Source organism: Propithecus coquereli, unplaced genomic scaffold (assembly GCF_000956105.1).
Source record: "Propithecus coquereli isolate 6110/MARCELLA unplaced genomic scaffold, Pcoq_1.0 Scaffold314, whole genome shotgun sequence".
Taxonomy (NCBI): Eukaryota; Metazoa; Chordata; class Mammalia; order Primates; family Indriidae; genus Propithecus; species Propithecus coquereli.
Window position 1 is genome coordinate 3082021 of NW_012148775.1, and position 17752 is coordinate 3099772.

Genomic DNA, 17752 nt, shown 5'->3' on the forward strand with positions numbered 1-17752 from the left:
AGCACAAGAATCATTTCACAGCAGCGGCTCAGAACCATCTGTACTAAAGGAATTGACCTTTTTAGAAGAATCTGCCAAAAAATAATCTAGAAATCATTAATTTTGAGTAGAAAAATGTGCTTAGAAACAATAAAACCAATATATTTATCTATAACCACAACACAAAGTATATGTGTGCTAAGAGGCATATGGGCTATAATAGAAGAGTAAGACAGTGGAAGCTCTAAATTTAAAAAATATTTTGGCCCAGTTTAGAGCAGAAATATTTATTCAATATGTTAGGGTAGGGAGAATCAGTGTGACATAATTTTAATGCTAATAAGGAGATTATCACCAAGCTTCAAAAACAAAAAATTAAAATATTCCAGAAATGTTGAAGTCCTTACTTCCCAGGCATTCTGTCTGCATGGATTCTGACTGGTGCACAACGAGTATGATGGCTTGTAATTTCCAGTGGTTCCAATGGAGGTAAGAGGAGAGAAAGCACCACTTTCCCAAGAAAAATGAACATAACCTATAAAATGTGGCCAGTCACAGAAAATATCGAAACCTACAGGAGATGTGGATTAAATCAGTAAAAATCTATCACTAACAACTCACTTTGCAGCAATAAATAAGAGCAACAGTAAGAAAGCCCGGAAGCAAGGCCATCAAACCGGAACTTTATTTCACAATTAATAAACATCCGAAACGAGACAAGCATGCATAATCAAAGTGGTGCTCAGGGGACCCTAGCCAAAGAATTTCAAGACAAGAAAATGAAAAACAGATTCCGGATGTGGTTTGCACAATGAAAGTGAAAGGTGATGCAGCCCTTACACTCGGGATTTTTTTAATAAACTCTGGTTTTTTAATAACCATGGAACAACTCCCTGTAATTAGCTGTAATTTACTGAGATATGGAGTCCTGAACACAATGTAATGGAAACTGAAACCTCAGAGGAATAGTACAAATAGAAAAAATGCAAGTTATAAAAATATGATTATTTCTGCAAGGAACTTCTAGCTATTTGCAGAGATTAATCTAGAACTGTATCACACTGATATGACTATGGGAGAGAATTTTTTGGCCCAGTCTGTGGCTCTGAGTCTAATACCTAGTTTTTTTAGGTTAAGTGCCTCACCCTCTGGGCACATAAATCCCAGAAGGCTGCTCATAGCCAAGAACTTCCCCAGACACTAGAGGTCCCAAGTGTTACACACCCTGCCTTTGAAAGGTTAGCCAACCAGGTGACCCTTTGAGTCCTTCTGAGGCCCAGTAACACACATATTGGGATCCCTCACCCACACACAGTGCTCTATGGAAAGCCTACCAAAATGCTTCCTGAAGGAGGAAAGACTCATTTCTTGCCACATTTCTGAAAATCATCCACAGAACACATCAGACTGTTTCAGGGTTCTAATTTGTTTGTAGTTCTTGTCTTCCAAAATACAAAAGATATGATCCTTTCGGGACCAGTAAATTAATAAACCCTGAAATAAACGACACCAAGATCTACAAGTTTGGTTTCAATAGAATAGTTAAATATCAATTTTAAAGACTGAAAAATGTCCCTCATATCTCTAGCTTGAGTCCTTACTGGAGGCTGACAATTAAGGGTGAGACAATAGGAAACCAGGTACCCTATGACGGGTTACTACTTGTGGCTCTCAACATGGATCTAGAATTTTACATTATTCATAAATATATTACAAGACTACTTGATAGCACTGTAAACGTGCTTATAAAAGACCCTTTCTTCTTTCCTGGATAAGAAAGGCAGAAAGGGCCTGTTGCAGGGTACTGCGTATCTGCGACACCTTTGTGTCTGGCCCCGCCCTGGATGCCTTTAATCACGCACCTGAACAGGCATCGCTGAACCACCTCAGAGTGCCCTGAACACGGACGGCCACCAGAGCGTAGTCCACCTGTCCGGCAGCTGTGTGTCAGATGCCTCAGCGTCCTTGTTCTCTGTGCTTACGGTACCAGTGAAGTCAGTTCCAAGCAATTTTGGGATGTCCGTAAGGCTGAGAACAGAACGAAAACATAAGACTGATCAGACAGCAGTCTCTGGAGCACTGAGCATTAACCTCATTTTAAGTAAGAGCTAAAAAGCACAATATAAATGGCTGTTTTCATTTATAGTCGAAAAAACTTTGACCCTAAGCCATAAATGAGGCACTTTATAACTTTTTTTTTTTAAAAAGTACCAGCCCGAAAAAACATTTTCACACATGCTCTGTAAAAGCCTGATCCTGAGACATTCACTGATCCATGGTCAAGTGAGTTTAGAAAATGCTGTTCCCTGCACCCGAGAATCACAGCGTGTCGGGATGCGACATTCCACAGCAGATGTAGTACCTGCTCTAACTTTGTTTCACTCGGTTTCCCAGTTATCTGACCACGAAGGAGCCAGCCCTCTTTCTGTGGCACGCGTCCTGGGGAACGCACTTCAGAGCACCAAGTGGCCCTGGGTGAAGGAGGGCAGAGGCGCCAAGCCTGGTGTGCCCTCAGTCAGCGCCTGGGTGCTTCAGTCACAGCTCCCTTGGGGGAGAGGTGGCAGCCTTTGCTTCTCTGTGCTCCCCTGCACCGGGGGTCACTCGAGTACTCTTGAGAGACACAGAAAGAAAGATACACACACAGAAGAAAGGAGGGATCAGACACAGGGAAGAGGAGGAAGGGAGGGAAACAGGTCTCTTGTTCGCCTGGCTGTACTCTCGGAACAGCTGGGGCCTGGACCCACTGCTCTGTCACCTCTCAACAGCTGTGGCCACAACTCCTCTTAACTTGCTCTGTCCCCAAACAGGGTGGACACGCCACTTAGCAGGCAGGAGCCAGAGCAAGATCACTTCCCAAGGCTGTCTGAGGCCCAACCAAGGACTGAAAGAGACTGTCAAGGTTCTCTACTAGCTGGGAAAGAGAGATGCAAGAGAAGAGCAGCAGCAGTGACTGGAAAGCTGGAGAGCAGGGCTGAGCACAGAGCAACAGACAGCCCAGAGGGGCAGGGCCAGGCTGAGTCTGGCTCAGCTGTGGTGGCCTGTCCCCTGGCAGGCCCCCTACCTTAGGCCGGTAGCCCTGCTCAGCCATCATCTTTGCCTCCTGCTGCAGCAGGGCGTTGGTGAGCTGCTCTGCCTGTCTGGCCTCCTCCTCTTCCTCCTCCTCCTGCTGGTCTGCTTCCCACGCCTGCAGCTGGCGCTCTGCAACCTGAGCACCAAGAGCAAAGTTACCGTGAGACAAGGCCCACAGAGAGGAAGCCTGTGGTCCTATCCTGGCTGGACAATCAGAGCCAAGCAACAGCGACGGCAGTGCCAATGGAAAAGGCTGTACGTACCGCACCACGCTCCTTGTCAAAAGCTCTGGATGTGGCCGTGTGTTTGGAAGACGATTTTGTGTTATGTATTAGGTACTGAATGGAACAAATAGAGAACTGTGGCCCAGTAAGCCAGCTGCCAACAGATGTGGCAGTAATGCCAGCCTGGTGCCCACGAGAGAGAGGTGACCCGGAGTGGAGCTGGGCCACAAATAAGAGGGTCAGGACTTCAGCTGGAGACAGGAGGCACTGGCTCTCAAATGCCAGCGAGCTCTGGGAGGCAGTCGGGGCCTCTGCATCCCGTCCTACAGTGATGCGGGAGCCGCGGCAGGGCCTGCTGCCTCCAGGCCCGGGTCCCCTGCTGAGGCTGCCTCCCGCCCCTGGGCGCAGCCCCACCTGAGCTTCCAGCTCCTGTTTCCTGGCAGATTTCAGTTCTTCACTCTCCTCTTTCTCCCGACGAGCCGACTCTCTTGCCTCCTCAAGACTGCGGATGAGCTGCTCCCTGTGTTGTAGGGATTCTTCTTGTGCCCGTCGGTTTTGTTCAATCTTTTCTTGTATTTGTTGTTGTCTCCCTGTCAGAACCTATCCTCAGCAGAAAGGAGAAGGAGAATTTTAGTCTGACTCTAACAGATACCCAGTCTACAAGCCGTGGACAGGCTGCAGCTGCACCAAGACCCAGCCCGATCCTCAGGCCTAAACATGCCAGACAGAGGCAGGCCCTGACTACAGGATTTGGTCCTGTTGATGTCGGCCACGTTTGCCAATATACAAGAGGCGTTTCCCACCTACCCCCAACACACACAAACTGTGTACAGATTGTGTGCTACTGAGACACAGCCGAGTACCAACAAGATTAAAGGAGTGGGGGAGGGAGCCCTCTCCCCAGGGGCAGAGAAACTTTGCGGCGACAAGTGCATTCTCCCCACCAGGTTCTGAAAAACAGAAGACCACAAGGCACACAGATAAGGAGAGGGAAAGTCTGGGTCACTCCCCTAACCTTTTGGATTTAAATCTACTGCTCCAAGCAGCAGAAACCTGTTGTGTTTGAGACTTAGACCCAGAGCAGTGTGATGTCCCACCACCAGCCCAGACCGCAGTCTGGAGTCAGGACCCAGAAGGGCAGGGAGCCACCTCACACACCCAGCAGTTATGCTGGGGGACAGGGCACGCAAAGTGGTCACAACCAGGAGGGTAATTTAAATGGGGAAAATCAAAAGCTGCTCAAAAATACCTGGTATTCACAACAGTGAAAAGTCACCAAGTGGGACCCGATTTCCCAAGGATTCCAAAACATAGCATGCTGGCAGACACGACACATTTCTCATTCTAAACCACTTTAAAACAACTTTCAATACGTGGATAATGGAGACCGTCTTCCCCCAACAGATTTCCTTGTGACAGGGCTGTGTCTTCCACATGTTACTTGCACACAGAAAAGGAGAACAGTGGCGCTCTCCAGTTCCTGTCTGTCACCCAGCCCAAGAAAGAAACTGCGCTCTGGAAAAGCCTCGTGCACCGAGATGCTCCCCATGGTGAGTAAGCAGCAGCTCAGAACTAGGAAAAACCCAGAATAACGAAAAGGGGGAAGGGAAGGCAAGCTACGGCGCGCCGTGGGATGGCACAGGACTGTCTATGGTACGGCTGTGAAACAGTGTCCACAAGGTGGTAACAGCAGGTCAGAATACCTGCAGTCAAATAGCACAATATGATAAAAAATACGTAGAAAAAACCAGAAGAATAGAAGGGAATAAAGTAATCATGGCCGTGTAGATGACAGGGCTCTGGGGACATTTTTCATTTTACCTTTCTGTGCTTCTGAATTTTTTTTCTGAGAAGCTTGTAATTACTTTTCTAATAATTTTTAAAGCCCACTTAAAATGACCAGAGTAAGACTGTGTTCCCAGGACAACTCCCAGACATCTGCCCAGGACCCGACGGCTGCCCGCTCGGCGCAGCTGGGATTACCTCGTGCATCAGTCTGTCCCTCGCGCTCCGCTCTCGGGCCCACTCTGCCTCTCTCTTTTCCCACATCTCCTTGGCCTCCTCCCTGGGCAAACACAAAAGGGATGACAGCAAGCTCCTTCCCACCCCCGGTGGCGGGGAACGAGCTAAGGAACAGACAGGGCTGCATGGTGCACGTCTTCTGTGGGGCCAACCTGCAAATAAACTTAGCTACGTGCTACTGTAAGATGACAACTACGGACAGCATTCACAGAAAGTCCTGTTGAAATATTTTAAGTTACCTTCTTAGTGTCCCATCTCCTTACAAAAGGCACCTGTGACAACCCGCACTGCAGCCACTTAACACTGAGGTGAATGAAACCACCAGGACGCGGAGAGGAGGGGGCACCGCCTGTGCCTGAGCCCATCACCACACGCCTGGGGCCGCCACCAGCTCGCCTGGGCCTAGTGAGTGCCCTCAAGTCTCTGTGTCCCACATCCCGCCGCTTGGCTGGATGTCAGGATTCGGTAAGGACCGCAAAGCACTCACCACAGTGTCTGGCAGCTGTGAGTGCTCAATGTGTGTTACCTATTACTTGATATTTCCATCTGCTAGTTTAATTTTTAGGACCTAGACCCATTTTTATAGACCTAAGAGGCATTCAACATCTCCATAATTAATACAAATTTCCTTTCAAATCTCTAAGCTTTTAGATGAACAGATCATTCTCTAAACCTTCTGATTTCCCCCTGAAATAATGTCAGGGCAACACCGCCACAAGCCAGGTCCATTAATGAAGATGTGTTCCTTAGGCATGACGGACAAATCGACAGGGATGGATATTTCAGCAACAGGTGACCCTCATGGTGACCCGAGGGCATTTCAAGGTACCACACTTGAGGCCAGGAGGGTCCTGCCCAGACAGCTGCCACCTCTCACCTCAGCAGCATCTGCAGCTCCGCCTCCCGCGCCTTCTCTAGCTGCAGCTGCTCCTCAATGACCTGCTTCATCCAGGCCACGTCGGCCACGGCCTGCTCCCTCCTGGCCAGGTGCATACGCTGGTTCTCATCCTCCTCCTCGAGGAGGGCCTGCAGGATCCGCTTGTCTGCCTCCTGGAGCCGGCAGGGGGATGGCACGTGAGTGGGCTGGACAGAGCCCTCTGCAGCTGTGACCTACAGAGAAGCCCACCCTCTGCCTGCCCCTTTCCTTGTGCACAGACATTTGTGATCCTTCGCAGTGTTCTCAGCACAGAGACGGGAAGATGTTGGATTGTTTCTGGAACAGACCAGGGATTGTCACAAAGCGATGGTTTAGACACTGTACAAGCCCAGGAGCTTTTCTTTGGCTAAAGGGAGAGACCCCACGCTCTTGGACACGTCTGGTAGTACAGCTTTTTAGAATGCACCTTGGCAGCAATTCCACTTCTAAGAACACAGACTACAGTGAGACAAATGCACAAAATGCTCACTGCAGCCTTTCTGTAAGAGGGAAAAACCAGAAACAGCCCTAAGGTTCACTGGTAGGGAATTCGCTACTATGTATGAACACATCTCCACGGTGGAACCTGTGAAAGAATGAGGGAAAGACGTCCTACGCGGAAAAGCTGCACACCAGGAACAACAGTGGCCGCTGCCCGTCATGTGCCCTGACCGTGGCAGGCGGGGAGCAGCAGGGGACTTGGATTTGCTCACGCTCTCTCTGTTCCCGTCTCAGTGAGGGAGCTCATCATAGTACTTAGAGAAATACGGAGTAGCTACTAAAAGGACCAAGTTCCATCTAAGTACAGCGATCTTTTTAATAATTAGACATTTACTGTTAGATATGCTAAGGAATGCAACTTCAATTACACTTTGAAACAACCCAGAAAACACCACCTCTGCACCAGTGTGTGTGTGTAAATACATCTGGAAGGATATGCACCAAAAGGGACACTCTGGGGAGGAGCAGAGATTGCAGGGGCTGCTCAAGGAGGAAATCTCATTTTGTGCTGTTTTTCTTTTTTCTTTTCTTTTTTTTTGAGACAGAGTCTCACTGTGTTGCCTTGGCTAGAGTAAGTGCCATGACATCAGCCTAGCTCACAGCAACCTCAAACTCCTGGGCTCAAGTGACCCTCCTGCCTCAGCCTCCCAAGTAGCTGGGACAAGTGCATACCACCACGCCTGGCTAATTTTTTGTTTGTATTTTTAGCTGCCCAGCTAAGTTTTTCTATTTTTTTTCAGTAGAGATGGGGTGTCACTCTTGCTCAGGCTGGTCTCAAACTCCTGACCTCAAACAATCCTCCCGCCTCGGCCTCCCAGAGTGCTAGGATTACAGGTGTGAGCCACTGTGCCCGGCCTGTTTTGTTTTTCAAATAACAGCTTTATTGAGATATAAGTTGATGTTTTGGTATCTGTCTACATTATGAAATGATTACTACAGCCAAGCTAATTAACATATCCATCCCCTCATAGTTACCTCTTTTTGTGGTAAGAACAGCGAAGATCTACCTTCTCAGCAAATTTCAAAAATATAGCATTATTACTTTTTTTTTTTCTTTTAAAAGATAGGGTCTTGCTCTAGGCACCTAGGCAGGAGTGCAGTGGCACAATCATAGCTCACTGTAATCTCCCAACTCCTGTGCTCAAGTGACCTTCCTGCGTCAGCCTCTCAAGTAGGTGGGGCTACAGGTACATGCCACCATGCCTGGGTATTTTTTTTAATTTTCTGTAGACATGGGGTCCTCACTTTGTTGCCCAGGCTGGTCTCAAACTCCTGGCCTCAAGCAATCCTCCCCCTTCAGCATCCCAAAGTGCTGGGATTACAGGCATAAGCCGCTGTACCCGGCCGATACAGCATTATTAACTACAGTCAGCATGCTGTCCATGAGATCCTCAGAACTCACTCATCCCATAACTGAAAGGGTGTACCCTTTGACCAACATCTCTCCATTCCTGACCCCTCAGTTTGTCTTTTGATTCTCACGAGAATGCACGCATATACTGAGCTGTGGAAACATTTTTTCAAAAGAGTAAAAAGCCAGGCTGTCTCTTCAGACTTACCAGTTCCTCTTGGATCTGCTGTGTCCGTCTGTTGAGCTGTGCATTATACTGATGTCTCAGAAAGCGCCTGAAAAGTGAGTAAAATATGGTTTGCCTTCAGCATCTTACAAAGAATTAAACGGCAGTTAGAGAACTGCTTACTACAGGCTTTCTGGGTTCAGAGACACCAATCCCAAGTCTGAGAACAGGAGAGGCCCCGCCCGGGCAGAGCGGAGGCCCTTCTCACACGTACCCTAGCTCCGCCTTCTGCCGGAAGGCTGCCCTCTGCTTCCTCTCTTCCTCCAGCCTCTCCAGCTCCCACCGCTGCTTCAGCAGATTCTCCTGCTCCTTCTTCAGTTTGGTCGCCTGTGGTTACAATGACGGGAAACCTGACTGCGATCTGAGATTGTAGGAATCAGATCTTCCTCCGTCCTCACCTCCATTTTTGGCAGACACTTCACAACACGGGTGGCCTGGGTGCCCTGGTGATCATGATGCCCTCCCACCTCTGGGGCTCTGAGCCCCACAGCCCATTGCTCCCATCTCACCGAGCCGTTTCCTATAGGAGCCTTTCCCAGCTCCGTGCTCTGAGCTCCCACAGGACCGGGTACCGATCCACGCTGATCGTAACTTACTGTCTGCCCACCTGACACACCCTGCCTTTAGGCCAGGACTGGGGGTTTTGCTCAGACTCGATCTCTACCTTCCAGCCCAGTGCTTAGCACCTGGAATAGTAGTGGCAGTAAGTGTCTAGTTAGTGGATCATTTGGGCCGGGGGAAGGGGTGAGGGGTCAAAGAAGCACGGGGCTTTCCTCATCTGAACGGGAAAAGCCAGCTCTGCCAGACAAACCGTGTACAGTATTCTCAACAGACGGCCTCCTGGACCAAACGCCCTCACAGTTTATGCCTTGAGACCCAAAACCCGCCAGCCACGGAGAGCTGGGTGCTAGACCATCTGACTAAGTCATGTCTACGCAACATACTGGAAAATCCAAGGTCTGAAAAGGCTCTCCAACAGCAGGTCTCTAAACGCATCTAAGAGAACCAGTACTGTCTCATCAATGTTCTGAAATCTGGGTGCACAACGTAGGCGGGGAATGCACGTGAGAACGGGAGAACCCAGCTGTTGCTGCCCTTTGTAGAAGCAGCATTCCCTGCTACGAGGCTTAAGGGCCCGTTTTATCCTAATGAGCAGCTGCAGAGAGAAGGGACCTGCGCTCACCTCCACCTCCTTCAGCTTCAGTTCCTCCATCTGCTGACGCAGCGCCTCGGCCTGTAGTTTATCCTCCAGTTGCCGCCTCTCCTCTTCCGCTTTCATCCTTTCGAGCGCTTCCCTTCGGGTCCTCTCATATTCATTTTCATACCGTTTGTTCTCTTGCTCTTCCGTGGCTTCTTGCTACAAGCGGCCAAGCGAACCTGGGAGGTCAGTATCCGTACGACGCGGCCAGGAAAGGCCAACTCCCTCCAGCAGGCCGCAGGGCCCGGGCAGCAAGTGCTGCGGGGCAGTGCAACCCTGGGGGAGGGTGCCTCTTCCTGGGCTTGAGTGACACTTCCCCCAGAGACCAAGGGAGGGTCTCAATGTCAGGATTCCTCCCCCTCAACAAAATACTTTCCAAAATGAGCCCAGAGGCAATGTGGTGGGTGCATGGAAGTGTGGACGCTTATCCCCAGAGGTGCCACTGTAAGCCAGGCTGGAGCGTTTATGATGCGAATTTCGTCAAAAGAGCAACAAAGACGTCCTTAAAGACACTTGTTGCACCTGCTACCTCCCAGCCAGGCACGTGGCTTTACTCTGTGCTATAATTGCATAGGATTCCAGTACGTGCAAGAGCAAACATTCAGTTTTAACATGTGCCAGACAGACCAAGGAAGTCTATTCCTCAACTGGAGTCATTAATGTTGAAAACAGGAAACAAATTCAGAGACGTGGAGACAGTCTCACACTACCGCATGTGGGACGATCTCCAGAGTGATAGACCACACCTGTTTTTTTTCTTCTTTCTGCGTTTCCCAACAGTTTACCACGTGCTTCTTGTGAAGGTCCAGCTCAATCTGAGGGTGAGAATGGGGAGAATATTAATGTGCTTTCTGGTTCATTGGACAGATATTCGCTGTGGGGGACAGTGCTGCCTTCTGTGCCATGTGCTGGAACATGGCCATGACTTCCCTTCTCGAGGACTTAGAGTGGCTCAGGTGTCCAGTAAGGGAGCATGGGGGGTCCTGACATACACAGCCTGAGTGCAAGTCAGTGAGAAAACCAAAGTACCAGGCACTTCTAAACCAATCTCTCGAGTTGGAGCAAGTACCAGAGACTTTTCTCCTAGTGGCCCTGGGGTTGAGTAGAGTAGGAAGCATGTCAGCAGACACTGGAATGGAAATAAAGTTTCAAAGGCCACCTCTGGTTGGTCTACAGCATGCCAAGCCCCGGGTGCAGGAAGACAGCTGGATGAGAGGCAGACTCCACCCTTGCTTGGCTCCCCCCAGTTTCCTGTGCAAAGCGGTAACTACAGAAACAGGTAGTCTCTGTATCAAGTGATACACTAGCAGAGGCAACAAGTTTGGAGCCATCAGTAAGAGAACTGAGCATAGAGAATCTTATGTATTAGAAATGAATTGCAACACTCAGTCCAAAAGCTTTTATTTGGGAAATTGCTTAAAATTTCTTTCCCGCTCACAAGTGTGAACATCTGCAACTATCTTAAACGTTTTTTTTTTTTTTTGAGACAGTCTCTCACTCTGTTGCCTGGGCAAGTGCTGTGACATCACCCTAGCTCACAGAAACCTCAAACTCCTGGGCTTAAGCGATCCTACTGCCTCAGCCTCCTGAGTAGCTGGGACTATAGGCATGCGCCACCACACCCAGCTGATCTTTTCTATATTTAGTAGAGACGGGGTCTCACTCTTGCTCAGGCTGTTTTCAAATTCCTGAGCTCAAGTGATCCTCCCACCTCAGCCTCCCAGAGTGCTAGGATTACAGGTGTGAGCCACCACACCCAGCCAATCTTGAATGTTCTGAACAAATCTTTCTGAGTAAACTGGCCAGGGAGTCCTCGCACAGGTTAGTATTAAGTGCACAATACTCAAAAGCACCTAGATGCTCCATTACTTACTGTCTGGCCATTTCTAAATGTAACTACAAATACATGAAGTAACAGAACCAAATGTATACAAAAACTAAGTTAAAATAAATCAGTGGTATCAGTGATGGGACATCTCCCTCCAACCCAATTTCCGCGGAATGATGCCGCCCCTCTCCCCTGCAGCTTTGTCCTCCTGTCTCCTGCCATCCAAGTTCAGGCCTTTGCCATCACTCGGCTGGGCTGCTGCAGCCCCTCAACTGGCATCACCCCCACCCCCCACACACCTTGACACTGCTGCCAGAGGGAGCTCTTTGCAATGCAGCTGGGCTCCTGTGCACCCTGCTTAAAGTTGTCTAGGTGCCCCCCAGCGCCTGCTGGGGAAGGCCACACAAGGCCGTCCCACATCTAGCACCATCTACCCCACCTCGCTGGCCTCATCTCTTGGGGCTCGCCCTCCCTATCTGACATCCCCGCCTCACCCAGACCATTTGTAGCTCCCTGGACTTGCTCCGCTCTGGTGTCTCAGTCCTGGTGCTTGCACAGTCGCATCTATCTAGAACGTCCTTTCCTCACCTCCATACCATCACGTTAACACCCCAGGTGCTTCCAAACTCCTCCACCCCAGCAACTCCTCTGGGCCGCCTCCCTGACCCCGGGCAAAGTGAGTACACGGCCCCCAGCCGATCTTCCCGGGCAGCCAGCACGCTGCATCCTGCACCGTAATGAGCTGCCCACTCTGCCCCATGCCGGACAGCGAGCTCCTTAAGGGCAGGGAGCAGGTCTAATCTCCAGGCACCCACGTGGTGAAGCACACAGCAGAGGTCCATTAAGCATCTCTTAAACAGAATGAAGCGCTCAGTGCAGTCTGCACCAGATCTGTGTGGTCTCTTTTCACGTGGCTGGAGTTGCCCTCCTCTCAACCCAGTAAAAGATGCAGTTTAAAGAAAGAAAAAATGTCGGAAACATGATTCCATCTACTTAGGCAAATCAATGCAAGGTTTTTGATTTTTACCTCTCGAAGTTTCGGGTTGTTGTTCTTCCAATGTTCATACAGAAGCTGTTCAGCAATCTACCAAGAAAACACAAAAAGGGACGTTTGATGTCGTTTTTCACATCCATGCATGTTTCAGATGACACGCTCAGAGGACCCCCACTCACACACTGTCACTGCCCTGCTGTTCAACCTGCCTGCCTTGCACCCACAGCTCCGGGAGCCAGACAGCGGAGCAGAACTGGAGGGCACCAACAAATGACTCTTACAATGGTGACCAAAAGGGGCCAAAATCAGATGCTACAAATGGGTCCCATCTGGGGGGGGGGTCTCAAAATATAGCAGGCTGAAAAACACAGATTGATGCTCACTGTTCCACACGACTACTTTGGAAGACGAATATACCAGTCCCAGACCTTTGTGGAAGCACAGAGCTGGAATAAAGAAAAAGGACTTGGATGTAATGATTTAAGGGGCTAACCAGAATAGAGCTGACTCATCCAAAACACGTTCCCTGCACAAGAGTAGGCGTTTTTCCCGCTGCCTCTGGAGTTCACTGGCATCTCATCCGGACTAGAGTGTCCAGGAACGACCCCTCGTGTGCAACACCGACAGGGCGGGGATGCTCCTGGCCCACAGCTTCATGAAGGTCTGTGGGAAGTTTACCAGTTTCCTTTGCTCTTCTTGGGCTGATTTCAGACTCCTGTGCTGCTCCCGGATTCTTCTTTCCCGAGAGTTCATGCTCAGCCTCAGCTCCTCCAGCTCTCTGGCCAGCAGGTCCTGCTCTTCCAGCATGAGCTGCCTGAGTTTCTCTCGCCGGGCCTCCAGACTCTTCCTCTTCTCCTCCTTCATCTTCTCACGCTGATAGGCATGCATGCTGGGTGAGAGGGAGCCCATGATAAATCAGTCGCGCTACAGCCACAGGGAGAATGCTCTGCTGTGTGGGTAAAAGAGGCTGACATAGACATATCATGGTGACATGGGAAAGTGTCCCCCCAGCTAAAGGGAAGTAAGCAGGTCATAGAATAGCATGAATAGAAAATCTTAGGCCAGGCATGGTGGCTCACACCCATAATCCTAGCACTCTGGGAGGCCGAGGCAGGAGGATCGCTTAAGGTCAGGAGTTCGAGGCCAGCCTCAGCGAGAGCCAGACCCCGTCTCTGCTAAAAATGGAAAGAAATTAGCTGGGCATGGTGGAGCACGCCTGTAGTCCCAGCTGCTCGGGAGGCTGAGGCAGGAGGCTGACGCCACGGCACTCTAGCCCGCGCAACAGAGTGAGACTCTGTCTCAAAAAAAAAAAAAAGAAAACCTTATTTTTGCAAAAAGAAAAAAAATGAATGGGTGGTTTTATATTACTCATCACATAAATCCTAGAAAGTAGGTTCTGTTTTAGTCCCACTTTACTGATGAGGAAACTGAGGCTCATTCATGCAAGAGACAACAGTCAGGATTTCTATCTAGGTCTGTCTGACTCCAAACCCTGTGCTTTTAACTCCCATGTTTTCACATGTATTTCTATAAAAGTGATTTTATGTGTGTGTGTAGATTTAAACACAAACACCAGTGGGAAAAGGCATGAAAGGACATGCACCAGACTGTTAACTGTGGCTCTCTCTGGGGATGTGGCATTATAACGAGGCTTCCAGATTCTACCACATAACACTTCTGTATCATTTTATCTTTTTCAGTGTCAATACGTTACTTCACTGACAATCTTTTTTTAGAATTTCCAGCTGGAAAAACATTGCCATGCAGGTAATCCATGCTCAAGAAAACATGCAGTCAAGCCACACGCCCTAGATCCTTCAGGCTGCATCCCGACCAGCAAGTGGCCCCCCACCCTATCCAATCGGCGGTCACTGCACAATTACCTCCGCTGGTAGGAGGTTTTGGAGCTCCATTCTGCCTGTTTGGAGCTGCAGATGTCAGACATCCTGAAGTAACGGCTGTTCTGATCCCACTGCTGCCGAAGCCGGGCCTCCTGCTCTCGCTGTCGTGCCATCTGCTGACTTAGGAGCCTCCGGCTGCACCAGTAGGAGGGCAGGGTGGGGAGAGCCATCTGAGAACAGGAATGGCAGGAAAATGAGCCAACTACAAACTCCAGGAACCCTCACAAGCTTGGCCTCGTCCTTTCAGTGAGTGGTCCTCACCCTCTGGCTGCACAGTGGAATCACTTTAAAAAGAAAAATACTCACATGTGGGCCCCACTCCAGACCAATTAAATCAAAAAATCTTAGAGTGGGGCCCAGGCATCAGCATTTTTAAAATGAATTGTCATCAGGGCTGCAAATCATCAATTTCAATAAACCTGGACTGCAGCCGGTGTGGGCCAGCCATCATCAAGGACAAAAAGGGCAGAGACTGGGACTGTCCTAGCAATGCTAGTCTAGGAACACCGGGGACCTTTATGCTCTGCTTAAAGTAACAGGGACAATAAGTTAGTAATCACTAATAACTTAATAATTAAGTGCCAAACACTCAACATATGTGAACTGTTTCATTAGTACAATCACCTCATTATTTAGCAGGTGCGGACACTTAAGTTCACAAAGGTGAAGTGACTTGTCAGAAGCACAAAGCCCAGAAGTAGAGAAAACAAGAGAGCTGGGATCCTAATTCACGTCAGTCTGAGACCAGAGCCCAGGCTCCATTCCCTGCAAAAGGCTGCCTGTTGGGAGGAACATGCGCTGGCAGCCCCCAGGGAGGGGGCTAACCGTAGCTGGGGTGTCACATTTGCAAGTATTTGAGGCTACCAAGAAGGGCAAACCCTTCATCGTATAGATGAAGAAACTTGAGACTCAGAGAGAGCAATCAGTTTGCCGAGAGTCACAGGGCAATAAGGGGACACAGCTGGAGCCCTGAAAGCAGACAGCAGAATCACTCCAGATGCCATTCACCCCCACTCAAAAGCTGCCCTAACGTGCAGGGTCTACACAGTGTCTGGCTAGGAACGTCTGTTGAACGAGCGAACAGGCCTGGGTCCCGCCAAAAATCTCAGAGTTTTTCAGGTCGTGGGGGCAAATAATCTACGTCTGTGGGCCAAATACCGGCGGACTGCCAATGTGTCACCTCTGACTTGAGGCTGTGGCGGGCTTAACCTACTCTTTTGCTCGTCCTGTAACACTGCCAGCGGATAAATCTTTGCACCGAGAGTCAAAAATCTTAAGATTCTGGTCCCAGATGGGCCATCAAAAAGCTGGGCTGCTCCCTAAACAAGTCACATCCCTCTCTCAGCCTGCACATCCGCAACCGACGAAAGGGATTACAGGGGAAAGCGTCGGACCCAGCTCCCGGGCCCCCAAGCGCCTGAACTCGAGTCCCCGGACTCCCGCCCGCGTTCCAGCCAGCGCGGGCCGCCTGCGGCAGGGCCCTGCGAGGCCCCACTCCACAGCCGGCTTCCGGCCATCCCGACTCACGTTTCTCGGCGTCCTGGAGTTTCCGAAGAGGCCTCCGGCCTGAGCTCCCGCATACCCGGACTCCGCCGGCCAGTCCCTCTGCGTCCCTTGCAAACCGCGCTGCCGCAACGCCAGCCGTTTCCCCGTTCGTTGCTCCGGCAACGGGCCCGACGACGGAGCGTCGCGAGGGCCAAGCCGCCTTCAGCGCGATGCCGGACGCGCAGAGAAGGGAAAGGAGACCGTGTTTTTTTCTCTGGCGCCCCCTCGTGGTGGGCGGGAGATCACTAGCACACGCCGCTAGTCTTTGAAATAAGCAAGGAGGGAAGAAAAGAATCCATAGACTACACAAAATTCAGGATGGTGGTTACCTCGGGGGATGAAGGTGAAGGGGAGGGCAGAAACCAGGGGGATAAGATAGGATGAGAATCACCTGGGGAGTGTTACCGTCCAGGTGCCCGGAACAAACCCCAGACGAATGTCCGCAGGCTCCCAGAGAGCGTCAGTGCTTGTCACAGTTCCCCAGGCGCTCTCAGGGTGCAGCCTGGGCGGAGAGCAAGTAGGTGGCACACGTCTTGGGTAACTTTCTACTGTAGTCTTATATTGGTGTGGGGTTCAGGGGTGTTCATTCTATTGGCGTGTTTCATAATTCACGTGGGCTACATGTATTATGTATCAACTATTCCTTTCAAAAGAAAATAAAAATATTCCCCCTTTCATTTTCCCATTCTTTTCATTTTTTCTTCCCTTCCTTCCTCCACGTTTCATGCATTTCTCTGTTTTTCCTGGATGCAGTATGGGATCGCGTTTTGCATCGTGGCCTCTACCATCACAATGACAGCTTCCAACTGACGGGCGCTAGTGTGTGGTCTTGGGCAGGCCACTTCATCTCTCTGTGCCTCAGTTTCTCCATTTGTGAAAGGCGAGTAACTCCTTCCTTTCTAGGGTTGTATAGTGATGCTTTCTAGGGTTGCCCGTGTGGGAGTAAATGGTTTAAACGAAGCACCCCCAGGAGCAGAGTGTCTGGTGCATCCCAGGTGAGCACATGTTTACTCAGGGTCTGCCCCAGCCCCTACGGGTTGCCCTCCCATGGGTCCCTACCCGCTTAGCCAAACTCATGGCCACTCTTCCATGTTGTGTCCCCAGTGGACAGGAGAGGCAACAACCCACTGTAATCAACCCAGCAAGAGCTGCCCACCCAACGGAGGAGCCCAGTACTTGTTGTTGACAGGACCCCCCGAGTGTGAGAAGAGAATGTCAGAAATATGGGAATTGGGTGGAAGAAGGCCTGCTCTCAGGTACTGATTTTACACCTGTTGGGCAAGACGACGCCACTCTCTGGGCCTTGGTGTCCTCATCTGTATAGTGGACGAAAGGACCAAATATACCCCACTGGTGGGACTCTATAAGGTTTAGGGCTTGACCAGCCTGCCAGAGGGCAACCATTCCCAAGTGGCCTCATCCTGGAAGCCTAAAGTCCCCAGGACACGGCCTCTGGGCCTCTTCTGCTGGACAGGTGTCCGCAGGGCCCCGGACCCCAGTTCAACTGTTAACCCCATGATTACGCAGCTGCTGCTTATAGCTCATTAAGCATCTTTACAAGTACCTTTTCCTTCGTTCCTCCCAGGCATTGTATGAGATATTTTACTGTCCCGATTTTAGAGTTGCCTAAACTGAGCCTCAGAGAGGTAGCATCACTTGCCTGAGGAACCACAGCTGATAGGTAGTCAAACCAGGATTTGAATCCAGTTCCATTTGGTTCCAGGGCCTGGGCCTTCTCGCTGCACCACGAGGGCAGGGATCACTGTGTCCCCCGCTGCAGTTCCAGCGCCTGATACATGGTGGACACTCAATGTTTTTTTTGTTTTTTTATTTGAGACAGAGTCTCACTGTGTTGCCCCGGCTAGAGTGCCATGGCGTCATCCTCGCTCACAGCAACCTCAAACCCCTGAGCTCAAGCGATCCTCCTGCCTCAGCCTCCCGAGTAGCTGGGACTACAGGCACGCGCCACCATGCCCGGCTAATTTTTTCTATGTAGTT

The 17752-nt window shown here is 50.2% G+C and overlaps 1 protein-coding gene across 1 annotated transcript; it reads right to left on the reverse strand.

Moving 5' to 3' along the window:
* Nucleotides 1-1549: 1549 nt before the first annotated feature.
* On the reverse strand, nucleotides 1550-15924 carry TCHP (trichoplein, keratin filament binding). Its single transcript, XM_012650231.1, has 13 exons — nucleotides 15737-15924; nucleotides 14192-14379; nucleotides 12987-13197; nucleotides 12342-12398; nucleotides 10233-10301; nucleotides 9472-9645; nucleotides 8503-8615; nucleotides 8271-8337; nucleotides 6172-6344; nucleotides 5256-5337; nucleotides 3687-3872; nucleotides 3041-3184; nucleotides 1550-2007 (listed from the first exon to the last, which is right to left on the reverse strand). Exons 2-13 carry the CDS (start codon nucleotides 14377-14379, stop codon nucleotides 1975-1977), a joined length of 1497 nt encoding a protein of 498 aa, XP_012505685.1. The 5' UTR covers nucleotides 15737-15924; the 3' UTR covers nucleotides 1550-1974.
* Between the last annotated feature and the right edge of the window lie 1828 nt (nucleotides 15925-17752).